Source organism: Mixophyes fleayi, chromosome 5, assembly GCF_038048845.1.
Source record: "Mixophyes fleayi isolate aMixFle1 chromosome 5, aMixFle1.hap1, whole genome shotgun sequence".
Taxonomy (NCBI): domain Eukaryota; kingdom Metazoa; phylum Chordata; class Amphibia; order Anura; family Limnodynastidae; genus Mixophyes; species Mixophyes fleayi.
Window position 1 is genome coordinate 232,315,281 of NC_134406.1, and position 13,842 is coordinate 232,329,122.

General features: G+C 38.2%; 1 protein-coding gene across 3 annotated transcripts in view; it reads left to right on the forward strand.

The window, feature by feature from the left end:
• The window catches only part of SULF1 (sulfatase 1), a 103,099-nt gene that overhangs the window by 32,912 nt on the left and 56,345 nt on the right, over positions 1 to 13,842 (forward strand). For all 3 annotated transcript variants that reach the window (XM_075213620.1, XM_075213622.1, XM_075213621.1), the window contains 2 exons: positions 10,511 to 10,757; positions 13,227 to 13,466. In XM_075213620.1, coding sequence (XP_075069721.1) covers positions 10,586 to 10,757; positions 13,227 to 13,466 — 412 coding nt within the window. In that variant the 5' untranslated portion in view covers positions 10,511 to 10,585. The remainder of the gene's footprint in view (positions 1 to 10,510; positions 10,758 to 13,226; positions 13,467 to 13,842) is intronic.

Below are 13,842 nucleotides of genomic sequence, written 5' to 3' on the forward strand. Positions count from 1 at the left end.
TATGCATCAGATATATCTCTAGAGTTTAAAAACCACCCCATCAAGTGTTGTGAGCAGAGAGGACCAATGACAGTCACTCACTACATTTAACACCAATGCAGTGTCTTTCAGTCATAAGTCTTACAGAAGTTGCACCACCACTGCTATTTGCATCAGCAGCTGACGTTCAGTGCTGAAAGGTCAACACGTGATTGGATATGAGAGTCACGTGATGCCTCATAATACAATTACTCGACGCCCCCTTCGCTGCTTCAGTATCTCTACTGGCAGCTTTAAAGAATGATTTTGCCAGTAGTCTGACACCTTTATTTTTGCAATCCAGCATTTTAACGAGCAGATATCCGTTATGGTTCTGCCAGGAGGCTGTTCATAAACCTTTTTAGTATGTGATCCCACATTGAATACAAGGTTATTTAATAAATAAATGGAGAGTTGTTTATAAAATAAACCTATATTCAATAGGACACAATATTTTCTATTAACTAAAACAGAGCACATATGTATGAAGTAAAATTACATTTACCTAGAAAGCTGAGGCAGTTTAAAATGGTTATAAACCTGGACAAGCAGAGTTTGTCTGCGAAACAGCTGTAGGTGTATTAAAGGGGTATCACATGATCCCATCCATAGGTCTTCACTCTCTGACCCCACTTTTGTACGTGGTTACGTATTGGCCCACTTATGCTTAGAATTAAATCCTGTTTAGGATTATTTTTTTGCCTCCCATGGTTATTTTCAATGCAAGATTGGTAATACAGTCACTCCATGAGTACATTAATCCTTGCTCAGTCGAGACTTCCACTGACCTCTGCACACTTAGGGACTTGCTGTGAGTCAGGAGCAAAGAAAAGGAGTAACTTTGCACCTGGACAAACCATGTTACAATGCAAGGTGTAGAAATTGACTTATTTTTTTGCAAGGAAAATACTGGCTGTTTTTTTATGTAGCACATAAATACTTGATAGCTTTATTTGTACACTGAAATTAAAGTTGATCTATGACATTCTTTACCCCAACTATAAATCTGTCCCTACTTTTTAAATTTACCTCCTCTATTGCAACATGGTTTTGCCAAGGTTCAAATTTGCTCATTTTCTTTGCTGTGCTCCTAACTCAAAATCAGACCCTCAGTGTGAGTATTTACATTTTATTATGAGCAGAGATGACTTTTTTTCCGCATTGCTGCAAGTAATGTGCTAAATTATTTTGCAAATCTTTTTGCACAAACCAGTACTAGCTCTAATTATTATTATTTCAGACCTTTGTGAAATGATATTAACAAATAAACTAGTTTTAGTACTTTGCCTTCATTTTTTTTAAATGACAATTTTATTAAAGACAAAGGCCATCAGGTTTTTACTTTAATAAAATTGCTGTTTTAAAAAACTGCCGTCAAAGCACCGAGTATTAGCGATTCCTTGGAACCGCCGATTAATAAATATACCCCTAGTCTTTTGTACCATTCAAAGGAAAGTGATTACAGCTACATTACCCAAAAGATTAAATTTAACAGAGTTTACCAACTTAAAAAAGAGTAATGGATAATATTTAAATGAAGTAGCACAGATGAAATCCATTACATATTACCGCCGTTACCTCACATTGGGTCATTGTGTTTCTTTATTAACTGTAATATATGTTCCCCACTTCAAACCTCTTTACTTTTTTTGAACATGTGGTCCAAACCTCTTTCATTCTATGATACGTCTGAGGATTTAGTAGGATCCTGCCAATATTCCAGAGCAAGCATTGAATTATTGTCTTATTCCTCCTCAAGAACTGCATTATGTCTGTTTTCCTTTCTCTGGAAATCATATCCGGAAGTCAGGGCGTAATTGAAACAAAAGGTCATTGGGAAATAAAGCATTAACTATATGAAAATGGATACAGTTCCTGGAATTGGAGAATGAAAAACTTGTACGATTGTCACTGAATTTAGAACCATGTTCTGAGAAGGAAAAAAATGTAACGTCATAGCTTCGAATTCTATGTTATAACATCCTGCTTGGTTTATGCCAACCTGCATCGTAAGACCATATGTGAAACACCCAGCTTTATTTATCCTATGGCAAGGTGTACTGTGCCCGGCTTGACAAGAAAGGCCGGTGCTGCCCCTCTTGGCTCACTTGTATAATTGCATCTGAATAAATAAAGTTGTTGTTTTTGTTTTTTTTATTTTTTAAAATGTCACATTCTCTAACAGTCTAACCTACTCAGCATCGGGCCCGGTCTACTAAGGGGCTGGGCCTAAAAAGTTGATCGGTCCCCTTAAAAAATACCAGCCCAATGCTTATTTGCATTGACTAGCATGCACTGACACCCCATGAGCGTTCTTGCATGATGACACCAGCATGCACACGCAAGTGAATACGTCATCATTTTCTAATTATCGTCCCTGACATTTGTATTAATAAATATTGCCACCACCAATTTTTTGTTTTTTTAAATGAATTTTTTTTTTATTAAGTTTTACAAGAATTTCAAGTACAGGTACAAAAGAAAAAAGGGGGAAAGGACTTTAATTTGGGGGTGGGGAGGGGTACATAGTGGGTAAGCAACACTACAATAAGTCATAAAAAAAGAGTATTCACACACCTGAAAGTACTTGGGTGTGTCTATAACATAGCAGTTGCATATTTACCCCTTATCATTTTCATTCATGAATTGTGCACCCATAACAAATGTTGGTCCTGTAAATACTTGTCTAAAGTCTTCTTTCTTTCTTGGTCTGCGATAATCCAATGGGAAGCTTGTAATATATAAGGGAAAGGACAAAAATAATAATGTACAAACCGCTCCTCAGAAGCACACCACATAAAGTGAATAAAACTTGAGTGAGCCCGGCAGGCCAGCCAATCAGCAGCTGTCTCTTACACCGCTCAGCCAATCACCCCTATGCAAGTTTCAGAATAAAATTGTACTTTTTTCAGTCATTTTATAATATTATCCGTGAAACAGAGTTGCATCCAAATATACCATGAACTATAAGATATCTATACTTGCCCACAGTCCTGGAATATCTGGGAGACTCCCAGGTTCTAGGTAGATCTCCCTTACTCCAGGTAGAACAGGCCATTCTCCCGCATCCTGCCCAATTCATAGTGAGTGGGATGAGGGTCTCCGTGGCACGATTAGCAGTGTTTCGTGTCATTTCAATGCGATTCATGGTGCCCCTTCCCTCCTGTGTTTGCACTTCACCTGCCCTCCAGGATCTTCTAGAGGGGTAAAAGAGAAAGCCAGCAAGTATTATGGTATCACAGAAGTGTACTTGCATTATTTAACATTTGAAATGCATGTCTGAATTGCCTCCGTTTACTCATGTCATTGTAAGAGTCTAGTTAGGAGGGCAGAGCCGTGTGATTTTGAATTACTCTGGAACAGGGAGCAATGTGGGGCAGAGTAGAATTACTGTCTTGGAGTTTCCTTGGTGCCGGCTTGAACTCACAAACATTGACCCATATCGACCTAAAGCTGGGGGAATCTGTCTTACTGGTTTTGTGGAGAGAAGAGGAAATACTTCATTATGCATTACTTTAAAACATTCAAAGGGAGACCGAGTTTTATTGTCATATATAAAAATATATGATTTTGGTATGTGCTGCTCTGTAATGTGTTCACTAGGTGACTTTTTCAAAACACTTATACCCTATCCATACATTACATGTCATTTATATTCTGTAATTCTATTATAAAGGAAAGCTTTTGCTTGTTCCTTTTTTTTTTTTTTAAGTATGACATATAAGTCTGCCAGGGGCAAACGCAGGATTTGTAGAGGGGGGTTTCCACACCACGCCACCAGTGGGTGTGACCAGCATGCATGGGTGTGTGGGTATAATACTAGACAGTGCTTGGCTGCTCTCCAACTCTTCCTATCCCCATAATATACATGGGCAATGCTGCCTGCATTACTGTTAGGTGCACGCAGCCCTCCCCTTTTCAAGCAGAGCCGTGTGAAGCGGGGGCAGGGTCCAGCCACCTCAATTATACAGTGCTCCAGGCTTGGAGGGGGGTTTCCAGGCACTAGGACCCCCCCCCCTCGGTTTGCCTATGTCTGCTGTTACATTGTTGCTGACAGGGCTTTTCATTTATTGTTGGAACTTACTAACTAAGGATGTGTGTTGGGTTTACATAAAACTGTGACAGCTTACAGTATGCAACTTCTGAATAAATATCTAAGTCAACAGCTGTTCTGTCCATCCATGTAATGTAAACAGTACAGTTAACTCTCCAGTACAACATATTTTCTCAGGTTTCTTTTATTTAATGTAGCAAAAGTACTTTTGCGAGAACCTATTCCGTGATCCAATTAGATGTAACAATGAAAAGTCCATGGGAACTATGGTGATATAATTATTTCTTTTAGATCATGGGTTTTGAAATGTAATAGTATAATTAACATATTGTGTGGCCAGAGAACATAATGACATAATTAGAGTGTACTCTAGGTGCATTCATTTTTTGAACAAAGGAGAGTGGGTAGGTATTCTGCAGTGGTGTTAGGGTGTGAATTTTATTAACACCGAGGTGTAATTGTCAGCTGTTTCATACCATGGAGGGGGTTATTCAAACACTTGCCTGCCAGTGTTTGCTCAATGCAGTCAGGATGACTGCACTTTCTGGGTCAACAATGTCTGGAGCAGTTTCTGAACTGTATAACACAAAAAAATGGTGTGGGACGTTTCACATGCAGTTTTACTGAGGTGAGTTAAACTCCGTAACTTTTCCTGTGGGAATAATATACCCAGTGTTTACTTTTGAACGTGCACAATGTTGTGGGAGATATATATGAAGTGACTTATTGGCTCCTTTGTGGGAAGCCTTGACATCTTTAAATTCTGCAGAGTTTGTTTATATTTTATAGAGCATTTAGGCAGCTTTGCTTTGTAACGTGACCGACATACCCCGGGATGGCTTTCACAAGGAGAGAACAGCTAGGAGCTAGCCGATTACTGGGAACGTCTGTAAGCCCACAGCAGATCTGGCAGTTAATCAAAAGTAGATGGTACAAGATGTTGTTTCTCTGGCTTTCTTCTTTATTAGAAGTATTCATATGTTGAACCATTGTTTGAAGTTCAACCACCATTCTGGTTATTCTTATCTTAAGTCAGTTGCATATTGTTTAAAAAAAGTAAAAGAACTATCACAGAGTGCGCACAGTTAAGTCAGGGGGGTGTATTTACTAAACTGCGGGTTTGGAAAAGTGGAGCTGTTGCCTATAGCAACCAATCAGTAGTTCTCATTTATTTCGTACATTCTATCAGGGTGTGCCGACTTAAATCAACTTGATTTATATTGTGATTTAAATCACATGATTTTTTTTTAAAAAATCATTGATTTAAATCACCATTTAAAAAAATCCAGGGTTTTAACAAGTTTTTAATGGTAATTGGCATACTGTCGAATATGGACCATAGTCCTTTGCTGCTCTACTAATAAAAGGTCTGTATCTACAGCTATTGCTTGCTGACCTAATTTAACTATGACTCATGTGATAGAAAGAGGTACAGGCAACAGACAAGTCCAGACAAGAAACATAATTCCAGCATCCAAAGAGACTGACCAACACCACACCAGTGTTTCAAGTTCAGAGAGAAAGGACAGCTGTAAGAAGTAACTTATCACTGTAAAAACAGCCCCGTTTTATGACCTCTGGTTTGACCACGATGTTGTGTCATCTGTGGCACCAATAGACCATACTTACCTACTTTCTTCAGCTCCCTTCCGGGAGCCAGCCAGTGGAGGGGGGCGTGAAGGGGCGGGGTGGCCGAAATCGCGTCATTTCGGCCCCGCCCCCTGTGACGTCATGACGCAAATTGCGTCATTTGACAGCGGGGGCGGGGCCAAACGCCGCGATTCACCGGGAATCGCGGCGTTTGGGATCTAATTCTGCCCACTTCACTAGGAAGTGGGGCACTTCCTAGTGAAGTGGGCAGAATTCGGGAGATTGCCACACTCGCCCGGGAGTCCGGGAGACTCTCACAAAATGCGGGAGTCTCCCGGACATTCCGGGAGAGTTGGCAAGTATGCAATAGACTGGTGGACAATGCACATTGGTTCAGAAACTGTAGCCGGTAATGAAAATATCATGGTAGCAGTAGAGCAATTGCTAACAGCTGCAGCATCATCAGCTTCAGTAGAGAGAATATTTTCCACATTAGGTTTAGTGCAGTCAAAACTGAGAAACCGCCTGGGTACTGACAAAGCTACAGAACTTGTGTTTATTTTTAAGGCATTCAATAAACCTAATGTGCAGGTTCATTCAGATTTACAAATCAGACACAGCAATTGGCAACTATTGTAACTTTTAACATCATTTCTGTTTCTTTCTTTTTGCAGTTTGTGTTGACAGTTGTGTGTAGTTTGCTGCGTCATGCCATGATTGGTGACACTGTCAAGTCATTTAAATGGAATATATCAAAGATACAGTATTTTAAAAGAACTTTGTATTATTGTATTTACTTGGTTTATTTGTTTACTTGATAAATTGTTTTAAAAAAATAATAAAAAAAAACAAATTTGCTTTAAATTGAAATAATCTGATTTTATTATTTTTTTTAAAAAAAAATTGTGTTTTTTTTTTTCAAACCCGTAGTTTAGTAAATATACCCCATGCAGTCTATTTGGCAGATTAGTATATTTCTGTACTTTCTAGTACTATACTATTTCTGTCTTTTCATCAGCTTGTCTTGTTAGCATGGGTTATATAACCTGTTGCTTGAGCTTCAGTATGTGATCACATGCTGGTGCTCTGATCTAATGCAGATGTAACATATGCAGCTGAGCAAGGACCACTTTGGAGGCCCCTGAAAAACACTAAGTTTCCCAGTACTGAATTTAGGAGCCGTATAAATCAGTACTGGGTTACATACCCAGCATGTAGCAGATAGTAGCACTGAAGTTTAAATAAGGCTGGGTACACACTACAGGGTTTTCAGATGATTATCAGGCCAATCACCCGATAAATGACTGTTATGTCCAATATTGCATTTGTGTGTGTGCAACAACGATGAACGATTATCTTTGCAAAGCACATTATATTGTTTCATTTCATTTTTACACCAGACTAAGAATCTCGTTCAACGATGGAACAATGTCATTCCCATTCTGCAGTGTGTATGCAGTCACGATCAGGATCTCCATAGAGTTTACAGAGCCATGGGAGTATATGTACTAAACTGCAGGTTTGAAAAAGTGGAGATATTACCTATAGCAACCAATCAGATTCTAGCTGTCATTTAGTAGAATGTACTAAATAAATAATAGCTGGAATCTGGTTGCTATAGGCAACATCTCCACTTTTTCAAACCCACAGTTTAGTAAATATACCCCATGATCTTTTCAGTCAAGGGTTATGACAGATTAAGAGCACAGATATAAGGGTAAAACTTTTAAGACATGTAAAGTGTGTACACATGAATTGGCGTGCTGATCGGGACTTTTTCCCCGCAGTCATTTGTATAATTGTGACGGATATGGCATCGGGAGTAATTTTATGTAGTGTGTACCCAGCATAAGCAACCAGGAGATTGGATGGGTTTTGGCCACTAATTACAGCTCATAAACACTCTGTCAGTGGACAAAATACCTATACCGGAGAAACTAAAGATCACTAACATCAAATAAGTTCTATTATGTTTATTGTGCATAAATATTATGTATAAAGTGTGTCATTATGTATGTATTATATAATATATGTATCATGCATTATATTCCTTTAATTTGTTAAGCCAGCTTTATCCTATATACATATAAGGTAGCATTGTCTTTTCACAAAACCATCATTCCCCCTGCTAACCTTAGTCAGGATAGGATTGGAATGTGAGTGAGCTGCTTGTGAAAGCTGCAATATCTTGTAGCAGCTCTCCCCAGGATTACACGAAGCAGTGGGAGGTACATTGATATTTGCACTGTGTGGTCAGGCAGTTTGCAAGGATAATCCTGTTTTCAATGAGTGAAACCTGGCTTTTTTGTGTGAGTGAAACCCTTCAGTATTATAACAATCTTCTTATGGTCTTCTCAGCTAATTCAGGGGTTCTAGCTGTTGTGTTGTACCAGTGTTTAAATTTAGAATAATGTTACGTAGACACGGGGTATTGAGAAATAATGGTACTTGTTGCACTTTGTCCTGCGCTTATATGCTGCTTTCTGACACATATCAGGTAGCGTGATCTCTGCGTTACTAACACACAGCCTCTGATATGTTCTGTGAGTGCTGTCGACAGCGGTGCTTGTTTGTAAGGAATCTACCATGTACGCTGCCTGCTGTAGGCAAGAACACACCGGAGGAGAGCAGAGATCTGTATTCTAGTAAACATCCGTGTGCTGTCAGTCTTGGGACCCCTTAGCAGCTCGATTGTTGCGGTGAGCAGGGGCTGGGGGGCAGGGGGGCATTAGCCACCCGGGCCTGTCCCATAGTGGACTACCTTGGGCTGGGTCACTGGGCCACCTGCAATTTGTTTTCTTTTAAAATAGACTGCTGAGTAGAGTCTTTCCCCCTGGGCTAAAATTTGCCGGCCCTCCCCAGCCTGTGAACATTTGGGGCCTGATTCATTAAGGTTCTTAAATGAAGAGGTATCTTATTTCAGTCTCCCGGACAAAACCATGTTACAATGCAAAGGGTGCAAACTAGTTTTCTGTTTTGCACATAAGTTAAATACTGACTGTTTTTTCATGTAGCACACAAATACTTGATAGCTTATTTGTACACTGAAATTTAAAGTTGATATTTGTGTGCTACATGAAAAAACAGTCAGTATTTAACTTATGTGCAAAACAGAAAACTAGTTTGCACCCCTTGCATTGTAACATGGTTTTGTCCAGGAGACTGAAATAAGATACCTCTTCATTTAAGAACCTTAATGAATCAGGCCCTTGGCGAGGAGTCTCCTGGTTGTCAGCTGATTTACATCACAGGGTTAAGTAGCTGTTAGTAAAAAATAAAACTTTCCTTCACAAAAAAACAAAACCTTATTTTTTTATTTATTTTCCTTATTCACCTGATCTAACCTGCCCTCCATGAATTTTAGACTAATCCTACATTAAAACTAACTTTGGTTTGGACTGTAAGTAAAACACATTTACTTTGCTTTATTTTATGTTTTCCTTTGTCATCTGACTGACAGAAATGACCCGCACCGATTCCTAAACCCCTCTGTGTTCCATAACGATGGATATTTCTCACTTAATTAGTTCTGCTTGCTTGTCTGATTCAGGTTAATGTTGCATGTCTAAACACTGCTTTGCTGAATGTCTCAGGTGCCAAACTGCTGATCATGTAATGAACCCCGGCCAGTTTCTTTTTTAAAGGAGGAGGTAGACTGTTTCTCATAACCTTTGTCCACGCTTCATATAAACATATAAAGCACGCTAGCCGACGCAAGAGTCAGGAATGAAATACCACATACAGTTTGCAAATCTTGTGGCTATTGTTTATTTACCATATCTTTGCCATGTTAAAGCAGAACCTTCTAGGAAACGACTCTAACAAGTATATTTAGGTAACCCCCACATCCAAGATTTTCCTGTCACATCAGATTATAAATCTTCTTGAGTGACAAGCACAAAGAAGCTCAGGGGGGGAAAAAATGGGTTTGTATAGACAGCAGGCTGAAACATGGGATCATCTGGGGATCAGTAGATTATGAATAGAGCAGAGTTTCTGCCAATGTTGATTGATGAGATGCAGCTCTGGAACTGAGCTTTATACAGTGCTAAACCTGCTCATCGATACTGTCACTCATTCCCGGGGTCGCAGCTTTTCAACACAGGCATAACATTAAATTGCAAATATTGTGTTTCTATTTGTCTGTGTGTCATTCCAGTGAAATAACTACCCGTTATAATTCTAAGTTGCTTTTTTTTTTAGCTAAGCATTTATTTACTTATATAAACATAAGCTGTTAATTAAAACTATTCACTAAAAAACACAATTGGGGTTTTTGATGTTCACCACTTTTCCTTGTTGCATTAGGTGAAAGATTTATGCTGTGCAGAGGGAAAAGGTGGTATTACCAAAACCAACCCATGCCTGCATTCATTTTCCAAACTACCCTAGAACAATGTGATTATTTTTACCCTATGGGTTACAGTAACTTTTTTTCTGTGCATCGGTTTTCAGAAATATCCTCCAGTGTGTTCAAGTTTTGTAGAGATGTTATATTTGCCAATATTTCTCTGCACTTAGAGGAATTCCATCCTTTCCTCGGAACCAAATGACACGTCAGCTCACACTTCTATTTATAAATACGTGTGTACAGGGGAATCATACAGTATACAATGTTACTATAAGAGAATATATATTCTGCTGGTGAATAGTGTTGTGTTCCGTGTCTGTCTTTTCTCTCTTTTTCTCCATTGTTGAAGCTGCTCCCAAAACTAATCATTGCAGCTAATTTATTATTGGCCTGGCCTGGTAGAGATCATTTATGCCACGTCTTAATGCATGTAAATTTATGCTGGTATTAATAGGCATATTAAAGCATAAAATGACTGTCTGATAATTTTGTTGCAGCCACAGGATTGCCTACGAATAGCAGAAGCGACATTGGCATCATCTGTTCACATTGAGGACTCCGGCAGCTCTACAATGAAGTGTTACTGTTTTGCACTTGTTTTCATGGTACTGGAAATGGAACTGCCTGCAAGCCATTGTTCAGCACTAAAAGGCTCCAGGTTTAGAGGACGTATTCCACCGGACAGGAAAAATATTAGGCCGAATATTATCCTTGTTCTCACAGATGATCAGGATGTGGAGCTAGGTGAGGCGTATATATTTATTCCATAAGTATGACGTTTTGCATTTAAAAGTTATTACAGTTTTAATATCCTAGACTTTAAAAAAAATAATATATATATATATATATATATATATATATATAATTTATATAATGACAGATTATATAGTTTGACTAAAGGTATTTGGGACTGTATATGCTTACTGGTCAAATTAATTTTAATTTTCAGTTGAATTGCTTACTCCGCGCACTTTGTACCTCAGCACTGATGTGTTTAATATTTAAAGAAAAAAGAAAAAGTGTAGATAGAATTCACCCAAGTTCTTGTGATACATTTTAAGTTGTTTTTCCATTTATGTAACCTGATGACATTTGCCAGGCAATAAATGATCACATTTACATATATTTGGTTACCGCTGGCAATAGCTCTGCTATCACTTACGGTAAGTTTTTTGATCACTTACGACTGGGAAAGCCTATTTACCTCAGGATGGAGATAACAAGAAAATGAATGAAAAAATGCTTTATTGTGTGAATAAATATTTTTTTATTACATGGTCAATAGCTAATTTATTTTAGATTTTTGTTATTATTAGTAATTCATTTTTTACTATATTTCCTTATTTTCCTTTAAAGTCCAATGGGTATATTTACTAAACTGCGGGTTTGAAAAAGTGGAGTTATCACCTATAGCAACCAATCAGATTCTAGTTATTTATTTAGTACATTCTACAAAATGACTGCTGGTGTCTGATTGGTTGCTAAAGGCAACATCTCCACTTTTTCATACCCGCGGTTTAGTAAATATACGCCCAAGTCTGAGCTTTCAGTTTCACTCCACTTTTGTCAGTTTCACGGTGCATGCGCCAGTCGGCAGAGACCGGCCCGGCGAATTGGTCAGTTAACCCTTACAAATCCGGGCCAGTATCGCTCTGTAAATTATGGCAATGACAGTTTTTGTTTTTTTTTCATCACTGCGATAAGTTGGGATAAAAATGAATAGTTATCGCCGCTTACTCATAAATAGGCCCCTTAGTGTTTTGTTTGCTGTTTATGGTTTTTACTGTTAGTGTTGTATATTGTTTCCTACTGTGTCATCTTTTGTTTACTCCCAAAGAAAGTGGCAAAAATACTTTTGCTTGAGGAGAACAACTAAATCAAATTTTTTGTTTAACACAGTTAAAATGTAATAAAATATGATCAATGTTCCCTTCAATATAGTCAACGTTCCTCGTTGTGTTTTTCTTGTTGTATATACATATTTAGTTAGCCAGCCACAGTGGGACTGAATGTGTAGTTTTGGGTTTTCGCTTCCACTAATATGGAAAAAAAGAAAATAAAGGCTAAAATATAGATTCAATTTATTTAAAAACCTTCACTCATTAGTTATGTTTTAAAACCTTCATTCATTAAAAACATGTTTTATTCACAGAATAAAGCTTTTTTTTTTTTTAAAATGATTTTAGTATGTTATTGCCAACTTGAGATGGCGCAAAACGAACAGGTACTGCGGTGGTACAAGTACTGCTGCGATACTTGTTAAACAGCCTTCCCCATGCCAAGACACAAGGAAGCCATCATCGGCAAAGACTGGAGAATCATACCGCCATGGTAGCCGTGTTCCCACCGGCGGTATGCCTTTCATGCAAAGAAGTCCTTTTGATTTCTGCCCATTGATAATTCAAGCAAATCTTGACATTTTATTAAATTCCTCTGATTCACCCAAACCACATTCAGATTTCCCCAAGCCATGACCATTATGGATGAGGCCACACTTGTTTTGACCACTGCAAATCAGGACTCTCGTGTGAAAATCAGGACTGTTGACAAATATACAGTGGTAGGAAAGTGTTTACAGGGACCCAAGTCTCATAGACCAGATGGTTCTTATTTTTTATGCTTTGGAAACATAATTTAATAATAATCATTTTTCCCTAGGGGACCGACTACAGCTAACAATGGTCATTGCTGATACCATCCCATCATGCGTTGAGTGTCCGTTAGATTTAATGTTGTCCAGGGGTCATCTGACCATTACATATATAGTTCAGAATATGGAATAGCCAAAAGACCCATGTGACTTGATATTTGATTAAAGCATGTTGCACTTTTTATGTTGAACAACTACTAAATACTATAAAATAACTACTAAAAAGCTATTTGCACTAATTCTATTACATTGGGAGAACGGGAGTCTGAATTATAGGAAAATAACAATTCAATGTTACAGATATCCCTAATGAAAAACAGGGACTGTCCTGGGGTAACTGGGACATGGGATTCTAGTACAGTGAGACATTGTTGGGTTAGTGTCTCCCAATTGGTAAGAAATTTGAAGAATCGGGAGGGCATGCATCTGTATGAGTCCTGTCTGTTCATGCAACATGTAACCCTTTTTGAAAGGTAGAATTTGGAACAGGGGTACAGTTGTTTATTAAGCTTTATTTGCACATAAATTACTTATACATTAGCAAAGAGTATTATTTATTTCAGGTTCGTTGCAGGTGATGAACAAGACCAGAAAAATCATGGAAGAAGGAGGCGCTAATTTTATCAATGCTTTTGTGACCACTCCTATGTGTTGTCCCTCCCGCTCGTCTATGCTAACGGGGAAATATGTCCACAACCACAACATTTATACGAACAATGAAAACTGCTCCTCTCCATCTTGGCAAGCCATGCACGAACCGCGCACCTTTGCAGTATATCTCAATAATACAGGCTATAGGACAGGTAAGAGGCATTTGTTTTCATTTACTATTGATAATGGTTTGTACATATAAAAGCGTTGTTTTGTAACAAATCTTATTTTGTGTCACAGAATGATCTCAGCAACACGAGATCAATTTTGTAATGCATCCGGATTTTCTGATACAAAATGTTTTTTGTAACTCGCAATTGATTGTCAGAATTTTATTTATTTTTATCAGAAAATACAAACTTGCAGCATAAAGTTTGAGAAATTATAAGAACTGGCAACTCTGCATTATTCACAACTGACATTATATATGATTATGTTATCCTAAATATAAATTGTAATAAATAAAAGAAACAGTTAAAATCATACCTGCCTACTCTCCCCAATTTCGGGGAGTCCTCCCGGAAAGAG